This window comes from Oxyura jamaicensis, chromosome 14, assembly GCF_011077185.1.
Source record: "Oxyura jamaicensis isolate SHBP4307 breed ruddy duck chromosome 14, BPBGC_Ojam_1.0, whole genome shotgun sequence".
Classification (NCBI taxonomy): Eukaryota; Metazoa; Chordata; class Aves; order Anseriformes; family Anatidae; genus Oxyura; species Oxyura jamaicensis.
The window spans coordinates 3,639,716-3,660,086 of record NC_048906.1 but is presented as its reverse complement, the minus strand read 5'-3'; the positions used below and the strand labels follow the sequence as shown (position 1 = coordinate 3,660,086).

Below are 20,371 nucleotides of genomic sequence, written 5' to 3'. Positions count from 1 at the left end.
TCAAGAGGTCAGTCACCAGTCACTGTCCCCATTTTACAGCAGCTGGAAAACCCATCCTCAAAGAGAGCCGCTCCCAGAAAGCACCCCATTGCTCACAGCTTTACCGGAGAACACGTTAACAGCAGGGGAAGTCAGATGGAAGTACCCTGCGGCTTTTAAAAGGCAGCCCTCCACCACCAACACATCTGCCAGGATCACAACCAAGTGGAATCAATAATTCTGTAGAGATTCACCAAACGCGGTCAAGTTTTTGTTTTGGTAAGATGTCCACAAACGGCCTCCCGGTTCCTTGAAAACAGAGCGTATGCTCGGGCTCCAGCTATACTGTCAGCTTCTGTACACACAAGTAAGAGAGAGAAACAACTGGAAAGAACTCAAAATTTTTGTTAAAACCACGTAGAATAATATTCTATTCTCAGGGTAAATTCAATCTCTTAGCTGACAGCTAAATAAAACAATTTCAATACCAAGATTCCTCCTGGAAACACAAAAGGGCATTTTGCAGTTAGTCCCCACTTCATTGTGCAAGTGGCAGCTACTGGGAGCAACACAGCTCTGCGCTGCTTCCCGTACACATCCTGCATCTCCCACCACACAAACCTGAATCATTTATACTTTTAAGCAAATAATATTGCTCAGGATCGGCTGATCTGCACGGCTTGCACTTGCTTGTGCTCACGTTTTGAAACGGACACCAACGTGCGTTGTGCAAGATGACTGCTGCGAAGCTGAGAGCGTGCCACAGGACTGACTGTGGGGCTCAGTTTTCTTAAATGACATTAGAACTAAATAATAAAACCGCGTTGAAGTCTTAATACTTAGCTTTTATAGTTACCCAAGTGCTGAAAAAGCATCTGGAAAAAAATTCCTGAAGCATGAAAAACATGTTCCTCCACCCACATGCACTCATAACTCAGATTCCAAACCGAGTTTTACTCGGATTGCCAAAAATATTTTGCACTTTTAACACTTGGAGTTTTCAAAGCACCTTTTACAAAGCCGTACAAGTGTCAGTACCTGACAGGACTGAACTCCCAGCCTAACACTGCTCACAGATAGAGCCGGGATGGAGCCCAGAGCCAGGCCCATTCCACACCCGCAGTAAACAACAGGTCCTGTCTAGAAAGAGAGGATCCGAATCTTCAGAGTATTTGTTTCTCTGGAAAACACCAGATGAACAACAGTGCATTACAAAGGAAATACAGAAGAAACGATCCACTCTAGAGATGAATACAGAACTGGGCTGCTTTTCACTACCACTTTGGCAGAAGTTGCATTTTAACTAGCTGCCTCTCCTTCCTGTGAGCGAAAGCCCCTGCGCAGCACAGCCCACTGCTAGGTCAGCGTTCAATTGAGGTGTTCCATTGAATGCCTCTGATCTCCACTGCCGTCAGTTAAATGTCTGAAGTGTTCAACACCTTGTTTTCATTATCAAAAAGAAGCTTACAAGGACGCTCCCTTGCAGCTGATCATTTGCTTACTAATTCCGTACATAAAAGGCTTTTCAATAAACGTTATGTTCACTATAAAACACCGGATTTAGATTCCCCTCCTTGCAGATATTCTCTGGGGGGCTACCCATACCATCAGTACAACGATATTTTTTATAACCAGTTTGTGAGACTCCAGTTACCAGCGCATTTATACACCAACAGCAGCTTCCCCACCCCCAGAACGCCATCCAATTAATGGACTCGGAGTTTTTACAAGACATTCGTTTCCGAAGCCTGATAGGAAAACCTGCCCGACTGCTCTCTGCTGCTTCATAAAGGAGGGAAAAGTGTAAAACAAAAGACCAAAAGCAGAAGCGACGCATTTGAGGATGTTTACCACGCGGCTAAAATTAGCGGACCATGCAACCACAGCCATTAAAACAGATCCAGCCTTGGGGTCCTGTCCGTGGAGCAAAACATTGCTGAAATAACGGGACAAACAGAAGCACGGGTCAGCTGTTCCACCCGAGGCTACAGGGAACTACAGCCACTGTATTTTCTGACCCAGCATTCTCTCCAGCTCTCTTTACATACGTACCGTCCTGTTTCAAACTACCTTCCTGTTTTGCAGGAGGCAGAAAGAAGCCCGACCTTCCAGTGCAAATCGTGCAAAAGCTGCAAAAGCAGAACCGTGGCATTGAAAACCTTGCCAAGGTTTGGCATTTCAATAAAAACGTTACATTTCAATGAAATAATAAAAAGTCTAACATTGCCAGGGTAAAACTACGCGCATTTCTCACTTTAAAACCTAACACACGTTTTGTTATCTCCAAAGAGTGCTTGGTATTTATATATATGGGTAGGGTCAAGATTTCAACCAAGCAATCTGACGGTAAAACACTGCTCTAGGGGAGGAAAAATGAGCACCATTTAACGCGTTCTTAATCTCAGTTTTAAAACTAAGATTTGTTTTTCCGGACAGAACCAATATTTAGCTTCTTTGATATCTCACAGCAATTAAATATGGTACAAATCAGCTTTAAGGGAGAACATTTTCCAATGAGGGTATTTTAATAAACAGTATTAAAAAAAATCATGCCTGGTTTTCATCAACCATTAAGCAGATTGCTTAAAAGCAAGAACATTGCTATTTCAAAAATGAATGGTGTGAAGTCATGTGTAAGTTGTAAACTATGTCAACTATTAGTCATGCAGGTTCAGATGTATCACTGGAACAGTTTTAGTTAAAGAATTCACGGGGAAAACTGCCTCACAGCTAAATTTCCAGGTTGGGCCCTAGTCAGGGCAGGGCTGCTCAACTCAGGGTTAGCCCAGAGCTGCACAGAGAACCAAGGCAAGGGAATTGCTTGGGTGAGCCAGGATGCTGCTGATGGTGACATTCATCGCCAGCAAAACGAACAACAAAATCTTTGAAAACACTGAAAGCAAAAACCGAACGATTTTGCCAGTTATTTTTAGGACTTAAAAGTATCCATCACCGTGTTTAACCATATTCAGCCATACCCCTTCATTCATTCTAGAACATCTGAGTGAAGAAATTCCAATGTAGAATTCCAGCAGAAGTTTAGCCTACACTGGTAAATCTGGGAAATAAAAAGAACAGACTTTGGGAAGAAAACCTATACTGGGTTTAAGCTGTTTTTCTAGAACTCAGGCTCATTTTGTGTTTCTTTAATAACTCTTGTGACAAATATTTGCTCAAGGTCTTCTGCAGAGAATAATATTCATCAAGCACCTCTTCTAGCACTACCACAGCCTCAGTAACTGTTACCAGAACAAATTCCAGTGGATACTGGATGGTTTTTCAATAGGGACTGTCAACACCCTAAAATTCTTTCCTAAGTAAATGAAAGGCATTCCTGATATCAAGCAAGGCATCAGCGCCCTATCAGCGCTTCAAAATCACATACCTGAGGTAACAAGTGACTTAGAATATGGTTATGGAAAAATACTGTCTGTGCTAGAAATTAAGGAAATTAAGGAAAACGTCTGAGTGCTTTTTGCCATGTTTGGGTAGAAAGATAAAGCGCCACAAGCCTTGTCATATACGCTTCTCCAGCCTACAGGCCCCACCACCAAAAAACCCTTTTTCATGCTCTTACAGCTTTTGCCTTCCTTATTTGCAAATCTGTTGTTCATTTTGCGGTAAGCATGATACCAAACAGATGAGATGGAGGAGTACTTTCTGAACAGACCGCGAGCGAGCTCCGATTTAAAATCAGGGCATTGAAAGCCAATACTCAGCGAAGAGTTAACAGCGTGCAAAAGCCTCTAGCAATGAGTTCATTTTGTTCTGGGCTACTTAGCAAACGGTCAGCCAAAAACTGAACCAGCTGGAATTCGTTCAGAAGTACTTCTTGCTTCCCAGAGCTCCCCGGGCTGCAGTTATCAACCTGAGGATAACAAGCGCACAGATCATCAGGATCGAGCTGGTGCTCGAAAGAAGTGGCACAGCCCAATGGCCCGTAATAAATGATGTTTTGATCCTGACTTGGACCTTAGGACTGAGTTATAACTGCTCCTAGCGTCTTGTGGGAAAAACTGTAGGATTTGCCCAAGGTAGGTGGAATTAAAGAATTCTGCCGACCTCTCTGTTCGGTGATTACCTCGTTACAGCTCCAGTACACGTAACACTCAGTGAACCCTTCTAACCTCAGTCCTTTTGCAGGGTTTTAGATGCTGTCAATACAAAACAGACAGTATGGAATACCAAAGTGGGAAGATTGCCTTTTTTAATCAGTTAAAAAAAGATACTATTACAAGAAACACCCCAGAATAGTTCAAAATACCACTTAGATACCTTGCTGTAGGAAAAGAAACCTCAAATGCCCAGGTAAAGTTTCAAAAGTAATGATTATTTAAGCACTTAAGTTACAAAAATGGAAGAACGACCCCAGGAATTCAAACACTACTTAAAGGTGCACGGTTTAAATTCAGAAAAAGAAAAAATTTGTTTGCTCAAGTTAAATTCTTGGCATCGCTTCTGATATTGAACGAAGTACACTGGCTGGTTTAGAACACTGGTTTTAACTCCTGGAAAAACTGAACTCCACAATCTTAGGTCTGTTTGCTAATTATTCAGTCCGTTACAATCCCTTTCAACATCCACCCAAGATGTTACAAACTGCTCCTCGCTTTCTTTACGTATTTTTTTTTCCCTTCATTTGTTCAGAGAGCTCAGCTTAAACCCTTCTTGTTTGCAAATGAAACAAAAAAACACACAGGAAGTCCCAAACACACGACAGTGTTTGTTCCTGACTGGTGAAGGGCACCAGCATTAAAAGGTGAGCGGTGACCCTGGCTACCTGCCAGTGGCAACGCACGTCTCGCCTCGCTGCTCGGGCCTGGTGCCAGGCGCTAAACACTGAGGGGACGTGGGGACGGGGCAGGGGGTGACAGCGGGGGCACCCCTCAGCCAACAGGAGCTGGGGCACACAGCCGTAAGGAAGCTCTGGCAGATGGGAAAGGAAGAGAATGGGACAGAAGCAAGGCTTGTTCCAAAAAAAGACCGTAATTACAGAGATATTAATAGCTTCTGGAAGCCAAGATTTTCTAATTCATTCACCTACTTTTGCTCTTTCTATTAACCCTGATACGGAGTCGCTGTTTTCTTCTATCCGACGTTTGCCCACTTGTTGCAGGGGAACATTCCTCGTACTGTAATCAACTTTCCCAGGAATTAGTATGAAAGCTATTAGTACGTGGAGGAAGAAAAATCTGATTTAATAATTGGCCCAAGCTGAAGTTACAACAGGAGAAGACGCCAATGAGTAAGAAACATTTTTGTTGTTGCTGCCATACAATTAGCCTTGTCCACAAGAAGCCCATACACGCACCCTCCGCAATCTCCCTCATCACCAATTAGTCACCCCAGTGGTAATTCCCTACAAGCACTTTGGCTTGGGTCGTGCAATGGCCGGGAGACCCAAGTGACATCAGCTCTCCCCCCGATTTCCAGGCAGTGAGACGCGCTTCCTGGCGCGGAGAGGCACGTGCGCGAGGAAATGTGGGTCAGCGAGCGCACATCCTACCGCTGAACGTGCGTGCTCTCCAGGGACTCGCGGCAGCGTGACTCAGGAGCAGCGGGCTGGCTGCAGGCTCCCGATGCTCGTCTATTAATGAGATTATCACCATTCCTTGACGGCGTGTCCACACCACGCCGCCAGTCAGCTAGAACAGATCTTCAAGGAGCCCAGCACACACGGAGCCAAATACCGTGTCTTAGGGCCATGCTGAACAGCACTGAAAACGTTAAAACGATGTAGGACACCGACAGCCACATCACGCAACAGTAGCCGTTAAAAGGCAACGTCTGCCTTCAAAACTAATTAATCACCCGCTGTGTTTGCCTATAAACACCCCAATCTAACAGGCATGTGTTTCGCTGAGCCGAGCAGCAGCAAGATGGACAGGCAGACTGCCGCTGCTTCAGAGCTGCGAGTAACGCTGCTCGATTGGAGACGGAGGCACTAGGAGCGGTGCCCTGCCCTGAAAGCACCCACTTGCCTCCCCAGGCAGTGGCCGAGCTGGATGTGGTTAACCAGTAACCTCACGCAGCGCGCCAGCCAGCCCTTCTGCCAAGCAGCGCTCCCCAGCAGTACCAAAGTTCAGCGGATCCACGCCAGATCAATGTCGTCGCGCTCTTACACAAGCGAAGCCGGCCTCTCCACTTGAGGTATCTTCAACAAAACGTCTAATTCTTGCGTGACCTACGGGAGGCACAAACCCGCGCGAGCTGAATAGCACCAAACAAGATTTCATGAAAAGCAGGCTTTTATTCCGAATAAAGCCGTATCAGCCTATGTGTTACTCCCTTGTTCTAATTATATAGGACAGCATCTATTTAAACTGCCAAGTTAATGACTTCAAATTTGATCAATAGGCTCTGTTTATTCAGCCCAGCACTACTGACGGTCACCAGGGATGAACAACAAAACAAACAGACCGGTTACAGCAAATCTGCAGTTGAGGTGGGGTGCGTATGAAAAATCCACAACCATTTAATCAGGGGGTGGGGAGGGAAGCCCACGGCCACAGCGAGACACCCCATTTCCCTGTGTGTCCATAAAACATTCATCCGTGTTGTGCTGCGACCAGCTAAGTTGTGAGCCGCGTGAGCTCAAGCATGACTAACATCACGGATACAGAAGGACTCCGAGCCTTATCTTGTACCATCTAGCTATGTTAAATATTTCACATTTGTTTTCAGATTAAGCCATGGTAGCACACGGCAACAACAAGGGGACATCGGGAAGCCTTTGGACCATAAGCAGTGACTTCCCTCCTTTTCACCATACCCACTGCTGAAGGAAATTTGCTTTGGAGCCGCTTCGGGAAAGGCCGGAACCACCTTCTTGAAAGCAGGATGACAAATGTCCTTGACTAAACCTTCTGCCAGCAGGACTGTTTTACTTACAGACTAGCTAAATAAAAATAGTTCAGAACAAAAACAGACTGCATACAGTGTGCGTGTAGCCTTCTAGCAAAGATGGTTTCAAATTTAAAAAAAGAGCTTTCGTTGCAACCAGTTTCCCAACAGAAGCAAGGTATGTGGAAACCCCCAGCAATTTTCAAAGAACACCATGCAAGATCCTCAATAAAGGAAACCCCCTTGCTAATCCCAAGTGAATCTGCAGTCACAAAGGCTGAGATTTAATGAAAACGCTTTATTGCATTATTCTGACCAGGGTGCTTGTCTACAATTTTTCTCGACGTTATCCCTTCATTGCTTTGTCTGCGAGAGGGATCGCTATCTGCCTTGTACGAAATGTCAGCGTCCATTCCATCAATAAATTATAACCCACTAGTGCTCCGATACCTCGATCAAAGGTGCTACGTACGTAAGACGGAGCGTGAATGAAAAGATGCCAGGTCTCCTCCTACACAGCCTTCGTGTACGCCTTTCATACTCAGATGTGATTTTACCCAAGTGACAGCACTCGCTCGCTGGATCACGGAGCAATAAAATATGAAGAAAGTTCTCCTAAACAAAACAGTCTCATCAAACTGCTACGTAAGCACAAAGGCTAAGATGTAATTCTTTAAAAACAACACATGGAGCCAGCCGCTTCAGTCAAAGCCTAAGAAGTTTGCTTTCCACTTTAAATTGATTAAATAGATTCAATACATTAAATTTTGCACGGATGGTTAGCAGTGCTAATATTCTAGATAAAATGAAACGCTCTGCGAGGAATATTAGGGCGAGCTCTCGGCAGATGTATTACTCGCTCTCGCAGTAATTTAGTATAACAGAGGCCTGGCAATTTCACTGAACACGATTACAACACCCAGCTCTTCACAGTTGGACACAGAAGCTCCCAGAAGTACCTGTTTCTTCACTGTGTACTCAGCACAGGGAACGCACTTGAAGACAGGCAAAGGCTTTGTGGGAACTGTAGAATAACACTTTATTTTTTTATTAAGAAGGCGATTCCCATTTATCAAAGAGCCAAGATATTAAATGTGAGCCTTTATTTCCATTCATATCGCTGAGCCGGCTCGCACACCTAGCAATCTGATATTGTCCGAGCTCCCAATGACAAACGGCTAGATAGAACCAAAAGAGAGCAAAATTTAATAAACAATTTTCATAAGAGAAAAGCCCATAAACAACGTTTCCCTCCTTACTAAAATAAGCTACGTGGCGTTAATTTGAAGTGATAGCGCTGTTCTTTGAATTAAAAAATGCCAGTAGGAGGCTGATGCATTGTGTGATGCTGTAAGCGACAGGCTCGCAGGATGCAGATCAATCTTTGTGTAAGGAACTACCGTGCAATTTCACCTGGGTCGAGAAGCAAAACGAAACCCCTAAGTGAAACCAGAAGCAGACACGGCGTTACCACTGGTATTGATAAAGTCTTCTGGATGTTTCCCTCAGAGCATTTTGTGAAGTTCTGGGAACCAAACAAAACCCCGAAAGACAACAGCCCGCTCACTCCAGTTGTTGGATTACGAGCTAAACGAATGAAGTGCGACTCGTTAGAGGTGTGTGGCCCACCTCGGAGCCCCTCTCCCATTCCCGGCCCTCTCTGCAGACCTGAGCCCGCTGCCTTTTGGTGGGACAGGGACCGAGTGCTGCACCCTGCCCGTGGCTTGGATCCATGAGGGAGAAGAGGACTGATTGCACCCAGCCCCACATCTTCAGCAGGCTTGGAGACTGTATACTGAGCACCTCTGCCCTTACCCAATTTGACTGGAAGCGGATGAAGACCCCCAAATTACTTAGAGAATGACAGGTGTGATCCCCTTTTCAGCCTGGTTATTTTTTTTTTTTCAGTCTGGAAAGAAGCTTAAGCTTGTCCCCTCCGCTGATCCATCAGCCTGATGGTCAACTAAGGCAGTGCTGTCCTCCAAGAGCCGCGGACAGCTCGGCGTGCCAGGTTTCACTGCTGATTTGCGAAACCTCCAGAAGCCTAGAAAACTGATTAATATCAGCTTTCTGACCTAGCGGAAGTCCCTGCAAAAATATTTGCCAGATCTGTTCCCTCCTAGCCTTTTAAAATACTTCCACCACTTCGGAAGGGGTTGGCAGCCACGACCAGGACCTTCTGCATGTCTACGCTACAATTTTGTGATGGCTGCTATCATTAAAAAAAAAAAAAAAAGCTCTACACAGGCATCTGGAAGCGTGACTGTCTTAACAACTGGCAGCTGCTTTGCCTGACAGAGCCGCCGCAGTAAGGAAACATCAGAGAAACAAGCAGGGCTTTTTTTTTTTTTTCCTTGGTATAGACTATCCAAGAGAAGTCAGTTTATCTAAAGGTTTCTCGTGCATTTACTCACCAGTCCTACAATGACTATTTCAATCACGTTTACACTACCAGCAGCATCTCAGGCATCACAGATGAATCCGATTCCTTCTGGTGCTTCAAAGTCTGTTTTCTCTCTGCACACTTGTACAATTTACATCCTAAAGCAATGATAAAAAATAAAATAAAAAGGAAACCTGGTGCTATTTTTCAGCTGGGCTTTATTTCCTTTTTTTCCCTTCTATCGAAAAATCGTTCTCATCTATGCTCTAGTTCAATTTGGAAGTAGCACAGGCGGACTTGATAAGCATCCTGCGAAGGAAATGCTTTGAATTGCAGACTACTTACAGCACATTTTCCCAAGCAACTTTTTATAAATCCCAGTTGATGGGTGGTTTGCTAATTTCTATTGAAGTTTATCAAAACATTATTTGTAGACAAGTCAAATTACTTCTGTGATTGAACAACAACAACAACGAAAAAAAATCGCTTGTGACTGCCAGCCCAAGGCAGGCTGTTGGATTACGCAGAAGCATTATTTAGCCTGTTAGCAGACAGCCCTTCCTAACTCCGAGAAGGTATTTAATTTTGAACGAGAGAACACAACACAAAAAAGCACCCATCTACATGTTTCTTTTGTTTGCCTGAGCCTTGTACAGGACCAGGTAAAAGCACTGCTAATAAGGCCTGGTGACAGCACAATTACTGGGACTTATTATGCTCCCCTAAGTAGATCTAAGGGCTGCGTGCTCGTGACAGTCTGGCAGGCTGACTCTCGTACCTGTGCCGGTTTATCGGGCTGCAACAGACCCACCTAATTAATACATAATGAAAAAAAAAGTCTATTAACGCTCAATTCCCTTTTCCTGAATCCGATGTGTTCAGTGTCTGGAGGACCACGTTGCGTTCCACACACTTGCTAGCACCTACCAGCTCTGTAACTTCGCTTACATCTTCAAGCGTATCTCATCTCTATTTCAGCACTCATCTGTAAAATGGGGAACCCAACAGGAGTATTTTCAGTCTTTGGTCAAAATATTTCAGGAATAGGTTAAATACATCACCAGGTCACAGCATAAAATCTCTTCACAGAGACAGAAAAAAAAAAAAAGAGAGATAAAAAAATTAGATACACAGTTTTCTGACAAATTCAAAGACCCCAAATTTCTGGCTTTTTTTTTCTTTTCTTTTCTTTTTTGCCACCAAGCTATTGCTGTTCTCTCCGATCTGTTGTTCAACAGGGTATTTACAGACACACAAACCATGAGCGTGCCCATCATAGCTTGATAGCTACCTGTCTGCAGACAATTTTAAGAGAGTTACAAGAGATATTGCTTGTAATTTCTACAGCTGTAATAATGCTGAACAAAACATCGTTTCAAGAACCCAGGAAATTCAAGTTATTCTTTCAAAGGCTGACATCATATCTTTAGCTGACATTCACCCGCTCAATCCAGAACTCAAAGTTTACTGAATCTAATGGATTTCCTCCCCATTACTGCTAGAAGTTCCCAAGAAGACTCGTTCAACAACGAGGTATCCATTAACTGCACTTACACTTGTAGGATACGACACCTCTGCCTTTTAACTCTAAGTTTAAAGGGAAGGTCCCACATGCTTATAAAAACGTCTACATGTAAAAAAAAAAACTAAACACATCAGCTGTAAGAATAAAGAACAAAGCTTCCACTGGAAAGAAATCAATCGCTGCAGTCTGAATCAAATCGAAATTCCTCACTTTTCTCAATTCTGCACTTGTGAAGCCAAAACAAAGTGTTAAAGCTACAGCACAATGCAATGCTCAGGTAATTTTCATGTGCAGTCTGGACTTTCTTTTTGCTTATGCTCATCAGTAAAATGAAGCATATGCATTTCAAAAGATGTTTCCTTTTTAAGAAACGTGTTGAGCCGTACACCTGCATGCTAGGAGATGCAAACATTGACCACAGGACTAAGTTTCCCGCTGTAATGCCCAGTGTACACTGGGGACGCGACACAGACCGCATTCAGGGTTCGAGGAAGAAAATACCACGGAGAAGAGCTCAGACTGATGTTAGCAGCTGCCTTGAATTCAAAATCAATGCACAGGCAACTAGCTTAAATAATTTTTTACCTTTACTTTAAGGAGGGAGAAGCACAATGGAAAACTTTCAATATAGTGTCCTGGAAATTAGGAAGGTTAATTAGGAGAATAGATTTTCTCTACCACATGCAAATTTAATTATGAAGTAAACAAGAGATGGAAACTTTAAATTGATATGAACATACACATTTTCTTAGTCTAACAATTAGAGGGAATAGGCAGGTTTTAATAGAAGACTAAAATGCAAACATATGAAAAGGTCAAAGAACGTGCTATTCCTCCACTCACACACACAGAGTCATTTCATAATAAAGTGTACCAGGACAGACCTCGCCAACTTGAGGGGGAAAAAAAGCACCTTAGTGAAAATATTTCTTTACTTACTACGGGTGAACAGCAAAAGCAACAATTACTGCAAGATCAGGTAATAGGAGGCTATCCGTGGAAGTGAGAGAAAGAAATGTTATCATCATCTTCAGCAGGGCTTCTTCATAATGCACAGGGGAAGAAACATCTGCCATTCAAAAGGAAAAAACCAACCACCATGGCTAGAGCTGAACACCAGCGAGGAAATATTCCTGGAGCATCCTAGTGGTCAATACCACCCGGAGTTAAGAGTGTGGTTTATCACTGCCCTTTATTCTTAAATGAGCCACAGCATACGCTTTAAGTGACAACCAGGAAACAAAGCATAAAACGGCAAGCTCTTACAAACACCTAATTCCACGGGATTTCTCACCATTTCTGAGTGATTTAGGATCAGGGTTGTGTCCCCACGGCACAGCCGAGGCACGGGGCTGGTGCTCATGGACCCCGATGCAGCCGCAGCGGCTCCTCGGCCGGCTGCCATCGCCTTCAGCTGCAGCGGAGGTGAGCACAGCTGGCCCGGGAGCGGCGTGCAGCGCCGCGCGGTCGCTGGGGGGATTGTGCATTATTTTAGCATTACTCCCAGACAATAATGGATTGTTTCGCCCGCAAACAGATGAACAAACCTCCCATTTAAATACTTTCGGGTAAATTGTGTTAGTATGCATAATAGTGTCCATATCCTCTAAAAAAAGAGGGGAAAAAAAAAGGATTTTTCAGGGGGGAGGGGAGAGTAAACCCCGCTCTGCCAGCTTTATCCATCTACGCCGTGAATTGGGTAGCCTTGGGGATTTTTTGCCTGCTGCGCTTAGTGTCCTTGACAACAAGCCAGTTTGAATTTTGGCCTTTAACTTGATAAAAATGACTTACTGAAGAGGAAGGCATCAAGCTATTACAGCCCTGTGGAGAGATTCTTTCTAAAACAGCATGCGAGCTTATTTTGCCAATTCAACTAGAGTATCGTCACATTTATCACCCAGCTCCAATATCCCCAAATATTCCCAAAGCAGATGCCAGTTCATATGAGAATATGCAAAAGAAAAACTTGCAACGTTTTTGCTCTGTCCTTTCATTGCATTTTAAGACTTTCACAAGGGAAGAGAGAGCTGGAAAACCCTGAAATATACGCCCAGGGATCCCCTTTGAAAAATTGCTAGTTTCCATTCAAATAGATGGGAAACAAAGCTTATAAACATTTTTTGGTAGCATCTTAACCTGTTACTGCCCTACTGATTGGTCTTTAGCAGACATACATGCAGCTTTCTTCTTCTATTACATTAATATTAATCCCATCTTTTATAAATTGATATATACCAATAGGCAAGCTCTAGCAAAGCTGGCTGCACGGTTTAAGAAATCACTATTGTCCCTCTGTCTCCCGTTTTCCTCTCCCAAGCTCAGCTCCCCCTACCAGAAGACAACATATGCTCATACCTCAGCTTTTCAAAGTCCAGCACCTTGCCTTAAATTCTTGAGACAGACTCACAGTGAGAAGCTGGATTTGCACGTACGCAGGTGAAGTATGAGCACAGGTTTTCTTCCACCAGTTCTCTTGCAGTGGGTGACAAGTTTCTGGCAACGGGGGGCAGAAGGCTAGCAAGGAGATAACATCTTAAGTTACTGCAGCAACATCTGCGGGAACTCATTTGTAAGCACCTGAAATATCATAACCTGAGAGCAGCGCCGCTTCCCCGGCACCAGCAGTAACACGTTTCTGTCCTAAGTGCACGTCTTCCTTTGGGCTTTCCAATGCACACGGTGAGAAGGTATCGAGGTAAAAACGCTGCAAGCAGCCAGCTGGAGAGCTGTCCTCACCCTCAGCAGAGGGGACATCCCGGTGTCAGCAAGAGCACCAAGAACTGCACTCAAGACCTCAGCACATAACCCAAAACCTAAACAGACCCACGGCAGGAGAAACGACAGGGTGGCTGCCAACAGGGATCTCGAGACTTCTGATCTTGCTGATGTTTTCCTGCCCCCCACCCCAAGCTGCTGGTATAGGGAGAACAAACCACTTGCAGTAATGGGGCCATTCAGCCTTGGTTGCACTCCAGGAGAATCAATCAGCAGCGGTTTTCGGTTCCCAAATGCAAATGATCAAAGCGCTAATACAGATAAAAGCCTTCAGTGATACTGCAGAATCTGGGCCTCTTCCACAATAACATTTTGACCGGTTCCAGAGGAATCATCATGGGGAAAAAAAAATAAATCAGGAAAAAAATAATTCCTAACTCAGGGAAAAAAAATGGCCGATTGAACAGCCTCTTCCAGACGTTTTTTTGATATTCTCTTCACTCAAGTTTTAAATGATCCATTCTGAAGTGTACATACCCAAGCTTCACAAGCCTACCACACCGATTTAAGCTTACCTTCTCCAAACCAATCTTCCCTCTCACGCTATTTTGACCAAGACAGCCCAAACGAACAAGGCAGCCGAGCGAGTATTTAAGTCTGGAACCATAAATAGTAGCAAGTAATCTAACCAGATTAATCCAACTTTAAGCACGTCGACTGGACTTGCTTAAAGTTGGGCAGCAGTCCAGACAAACCTCCGAAACTCAGGCTGCCAACACGCACACGTGGTGTTTCTGCACAGCACTTCTTCATCCTGTGAGCCACCAACCGCTGTGGTCTCGCTTGGATTTACCTGCGAGGGCACTTCCAGCAGCTTCTCAGTCGCCGTCAGTAAGAGGTCAGGTGCCAGCACACAACATCCCAGGGTAAAACTGACTTCCTCGTGGGGGAATTGCTGTCTAACCCTGGAATGCTCGATTTTGCAACGCAGAGAAAACGTGACGCTACAGAATTGTATAACATGATGCAGCCATTTAAGGAAGTGGATGAGAAAACCGCTCTCAGACTGGTGGCTAGCATGGAATTAGAACGAAATCATTAAGGAACTGCACAGCGACATCCCAAATTACATTTCTTTATATGAAGACATCCAGTTTGAGAAAATAAAGTTTCGAGTCGGGAATAAAGTAGTTATTGTTTCTACTTTCCCTGCCTGAGGGGAATATTCAAGCAAACTCCTTTTGGAGATTTAATTTAGTTCCAGCAGGACAATAGGGCTGGCACGGCTCTGGCTTACTGGGAGAAACACAAAAGGAGACTCGCTACCCACCAGCCTGCCCGGAGGAAAAGGCAGCTCGTTGGATTCCCACTCCAGCAGCCCGAAGATGCCAGCTGGCCGGCTGCAAAGGCTGCTCCCTGGCCTTCTCCCCACGAAAGCAAGACTATTACTAGTATTTTGTCTTCAAGTCCCCCTGGTTACATGCCCTAAGCCTCTTTGCCATCGCTATCAAAGGGCCTCTGAGCAGCCACAAGTTTACCTTCACAAAAACAACAGTACTCCATGGTGCAAACAGGGAACGGAGGTGGGGGATGAAGTGCCTCGCTCAGCACCATGCAGGAGGCGTGCGGCAGGGCTCTGGACCGAGCTCCAGGCCAGCGCTCCAACCACCAGCACATCGAGCACCTGGCTCCCAGATATGGGAAGAAAACCAACAAGACAGATTTCAACATCCTCCCGGATTGCTAGGCAGAATCCGTTTGGAGCTACCAAACTGTTGCTCCCCATTGTGTTATCCATTGTACGAAACCAGCTCGATTTGAAATTCCAAACGCCAGGCCGACCAGCCGGCCATTTTAGTCTTCCCTTGCACTAGCCCCAGCACCGTCAGCCTGCAACAGAGCTCTTTGTAATATAAGATCATAAAACTACAGCCAGCCCACGAGGTACGGACTGCTTCTGACCCAGAGATGCCTACGCAGATACTCTTCGTTTCTGAACACAGGACATAAAACTGCCCAGGTCGTCGATATTAGTGCTGCTATCGATCAGCCCGTTAACTTTGCGGCATCGATCAATACTACATTAGTCCCGAAATGGAAGCATTTCTGACACATTTTAACATATGCCTTCATGGCAATCCTAAAGGTACGTATGAAAGGAACGTAGTATTTTACTTTGTACTAGAAATCGCTGTACTCTTTAACGCACCCCTTAAATTACAAATTAATTTCTACAAATTGACCTAAAGCCACCCATCTAGAAGCAAGTAACCGCTCATGGTTTGCAAATGGGACTTCCCTAAACCGTGCTAACTACAGGGAACCGAAAGCGGTGTCCAGGCTACTTATCTGCACCACCTCTTCCCTCTTTCCCTTTCTTTGCCACTGCCGAGCACCCAAACCTTGCCTACAGCAATCCACCGCGTCGCCTACAAATCCCCGCACCTCACACAACCCACCCACTTCCACACCATCTTTGTCATTCCTCCCTGACTCTTCCGACCCCAGAATTTCCTTCCTCTCACGTACTCCCTCCCTCCCAAACCTCTACCGAGGCGACAGCAAACAGCGGCCCAGCGACTTCCTAGACCAGGTCTGCCGAAGGGAACGCCTCCGCTTAATGCTCAGAGCTGACTATTTATATTCTGTTACACCAACTGCTGCTCTTCTGTGAAAGAAACTGGTTTTGCCATCAGCTCTCAAAGCCATCTATGTGTTTGAACGGGCTCCGATTGATACGTGAGCCCCTCTCCCCTTCCTGCTCCATCTCTGAAGCAATCTGTAACGTCTGAACTAATTCCTTTTCCTTCCCAATCTTTCCTCAGTTCCTCTGCACTACCAGGAGCCAGCCAGCTTTTCACACCTCAGCTGAGACAGTGCTGAGAAAGCCAGTACTGACGAAGTCAGAATACAACCTTACAGCTTTATTTGGTACAGAAGCTGCACGTTGAGTCCACAATTCTTCCATCTGCAACTTTCATCCGCAGGCTACCTGGAATGGGAGTGCCTCCGATAGCAGCACAATGAGACTGCAGTTTTCACGAGTACTTCTGCGTGATTTAACAGTATGAGTAAGAAGCGTGTAAGCCCTGGAGTTGATAAACCCTTAGGAACTTCCCCAGGGAGCGACTGCAGCAGCAAACAAAGGCTTTAGTGGAGCACATCAGTTGTAAGAAGGGATAGACACATGCTCCACAAAGGTGCCTTCCCCTGTGGGTCACGTTCCTCCCTGACCCAGAAGATCCCAGGTGGACTCTTCAAGCACCGTATCGTTTTATTATTCCCATCCCTTTTTTGAGACACCCACCCCTGTTACACTACCCTGGGGGCAGCACAAATACAAAAAGATCACAAACTTAACGACGAGTTTTACCTTCCTTTGCCTAGAACTGCTCCAAGTGGCGAGAGACGAGGCCACAAACACCTCTGGCTCCTGCATCACCAGTAACGGTGAAGGCTCCGGTGGAAATAGAGAAACTTCACACGCGTTTTTGGAGAAACTGAGGTATGACAAGAGATCAGCGCATTTGTGACCCGCAGGACACAAATCATTTTAATCTGTCACCCAAGGTACTTGCTGTTGGGTTTTGCTGTTGTTTCCTCATTTCTAACAGGAAGCGTTACTTGCCATTTTACTCCGTTACAATTCTTAACGGGGTAGGACCGATACCACTCTGTACAAGCACCAAGACCATTTCTGAAAATCATCAGAGGATCCAGAACTTTTCGATATATTCACACGAATAAAACTCTCCAGACACCCTGATCATACAAACACCAACACGCAAGAAAAAGAAGAAAAAGCATGAAGGATTTGACTCCCGTCCACTTCCCAAAGCACCGCTCACAGGCGCCTTCAGACTAAGTGGTATTTACACAGCTATTTTCGGTAGTGCAAACCAAATTGTTTCTAATCACAGGAAACACAATGCAAGGAGCAAATCATAACGGAAGGAGCCCTCTGTTTGATTTAATTCCACTCAAATCTCCCAATAGCACAGCAGAGGAGAGAAAGCCACGCTAGCTACAACTATTTGGAACAGGTAAGTCAGCACGCCGGTCTCCAGCGAAGCCAAGAATATGTTTCCTAATGATTCTAAAGGGAAATCTCTCCCAAAGCAATTTATTTTTTGATTAAATACAGCACTTTTTTCACACTACGCAGGTTGCATGCTTATAAAAAACAAGAATATGTTTGAGCAAGCAGATTTCTTCAATTATAAAATAAAAGAGTGAGAAAATCCACCAAGTCGCTCAATAAAGTAAAATTTCACTCCCTTCCAACAAATGTTCTCAGCTAGGAGGGCAGAATAGTGCATGCTAAAAGGAAAAGAGCACTTTGATGCAGCGTTCACCCTTTAAAATTAAACCCAACAGCTTCTATCTGTTATTTAAATGATATCCTCCTGCTCAGAAGGGCTATGACCGCAGCATAAGTTACTCAACTCCCAACGTTTTTATTGACTGCCTTGCATAAAAGTAAGCCACATTAATGACAGATCTGACATTTAGTATACGTCGCCACAGAACTCGTTTCAGATCAAACATCATCCATACACCCTGAAAATATTTTCAGCCTTCTCACGTCCAAAAGGATTTTGAGATTTACATTTCCCTCACCAACTTTAGCCTCCTAAAGCACGAGCGGCACAGAATCAGAAGACTGATTAAAAGAAAAAAGGTTTTTTTTTTGAAGAGATGCTTCTGCCTGATTGCAGTATCTGCCAGGAGCAAGTTACCCCGTAACTGAAGTTTACCCAGTGCCATTTTCTCATTATTTGGCAATCTTTTAAGCTCCTGCAGACACAACTCTGTGAAGATCAATGCCAGTGGCTGAGCGGTTCCTTCACACCAAGAGATCTCCAAGCATCCACCTGTTGCCTTTGAAAGGCCGGATCGGGCCTTCTTTATTAATAATTCACACAGCAGCCTTAAGAAGCAGACACCGTGCCCCTTTCCGTTTAAGCGGCAGCCTCGGCACCAACCGGAGCAGCTTTCAGAAGATTTAATCCAGACCTTTGAGGGTGCAACATAAATTGGCTTATCCGTATGTGCACGCACACCCGAGCCAGGACCTCGCGAGGAGCCACGAAACGCGCCGCTTCTTGTCATCTTTTGCTCGGGGAAGGAACTTCAGAAGTTGAATATGTGGTATTTGAAAGACAAGCAAGTCGTGGGAAATTATAACGATAAAAAAGAACATATATAAAAAAAAGGATTAACGATAACAAAAGAGGGGCATAAACGCAGAAAGCAATTAAACACGCGTTTCATCAGGTGAAAGCTCAGTGGGGTTATCTTCACTGGCAAAAGGGGAAGGTAAATGGTTTAAGTAAATCAAAGAGAGGTTAATTATGAAAGGAAAGGCTCCGTTAAAAGTCAGGAGAGGCCAAAATCTGAGGGAGCTGGGGGATGAAGCAGCCCGTGGGCTGTACTGGAGGGGGGGCGGGAGGTAACAACGTGCCATGAGGAGGAAGAAAAACGAAAATCAACAGAAATAACTTCAAAATACAGAACCTCCACAGGGCCCCGGTGGTGGGAGAAGGGGTTATAAAGGGATAAAAGTTAAGGAGAGGTGGCTGGGGCCCGGTTATCGCCGAAGCCGGCCCCCGGGCGTGAGGGGAGGGTTGACCGGGCCGAGGTTTCTGTGGTGAAAGGGAGCCCCAGGGCCGTGGCCCCGTTACCTGTGAGGCGGATCTTGATGCTGGAGCCGTTCCGCCGCGTCCCGGGGTTCGACATCGCGCCCAGATCAACCGGCGGCCCCGCGCAACCCCATGCGGGCCTGGCCTAACCCCCGGCCGAGCGCTCCAGGAGCCTCCTCCGCCGTTAACCGGAGCCAAACGCGGAACCAAAACCGGCCCCGGAGCCGTCGCCGCCACCGCCCGCCCGCCTCAGCCCGACCCGGCCCGGCCGCCGAGAGGGCGCTGGAGCCGCCCCCGCCCCGCCCTGCGCCCGCCGGAGGGGCGTGACGTCAGCGCGCAGAGCGGGGCGTCGGCGCAGCGCCGCCATCTTGGGGAGGTCGAAGGGTGGGGGGGGGAAGCCACACTCGGGGGGAGGGGGAGCGCCCCCTGGCGAGGGGGAGGCGGGGGAGGGATTTGTAGGGGAAATGGGGCAGAAAGGGGAGAATGTCACCGAAGTTAGTTACAGGAGGAGAGGGAATGGCCTCAAACGGGGCTAGGGGAAGTTTAGGTTGGAAATTAGGAAACATTTCCTGTCAGAAGGAGCAGTCAGGCATGGGGACGTGGTGAAATCAGCACCCTTGGGGGCGTTCAAGGAGAGGATGAGGTGGTGCCCAGGGACACGGCTTAGTGGGTGACAGGGGTAGGAGGGGATGGTTGGAACAGATAGCATGGGAGGTCTTCTCTAAGCTTAACGCTTCTATGATTTTAAGTTGACACAGAGCATGTGTAGGGACACAGGGTGATAAGTAGGGTGATATGGAGATGGTGGGGGGTGGTATGGTCATGGAATGGGGGTCTCCCACCCCATCCCCCCCAGAGAAGGAGTCAACCCCCCCCCCCACAGCCAGGGGCCCACAATAAAGGAGAGGGACTCTAATTACCAAGGCCAGCCCCGTCTCGGAGCAGTAGGCAGGCACTGACCCCACAGGATGGTGGCCTTGGAGCTGCCTCCTCAGTTGCACAACTTACTGTGAGGCATAATGCTGAAGATACCAAAAAATAACTTTTTCCTCTCTATCACCTGCAGAGCTACATGGACACTAGTTCCCTGAGGCTTAAGGCCGCAATGGTGGAAGCAAGCAGCCTTTCTACTGCAGCCTCACTTCCAGCACACAGAGGAAAGCAAGGGAACAGCCCAATGGCCGCATCCTCTCCCTGTGGCTTGCTCCATGTCAGAGCGCCAGCACCCAGCAGCCCTACGGCCCAAGCACAGCAGTGCTGCCTGTGCAGCTCCACAGCCTGAAG

At 46.0% G+C, this 20,371-nt stretch overlaps 1 protein-coding gene across 4 annotated transcripts in view; it reads right to left on the bottom strand.

Moving 5' to 3' along the window:
• Nucleotides 1-19,366, bottom strand: part of SMURF1 (SMAD specific E3 ubiquitin protein ligase 1) — a 46,073-nt gene extending 26,707 nt beyond the window's left edge. For all 4 annotated transcript variants that reach the window (XM_035339279.1, XM_035339280.1, XM_035339281.1 and 1 more), the window contains exon 1: nt 19,130-19,366. In XM_035339279.1, the coding sequence (XP_035195170.1) occupies nt 19,130-19,184 (55 nt within the window). In that variant the 5' untranslated portion in view covers nt 19,185-19,366. The remainder of the gene's footprint in view (nt 1-19,129) is intronic.
• Between the last annotated feature and the right edge of the window lie 1,005 nt (nt 19,367-20,371).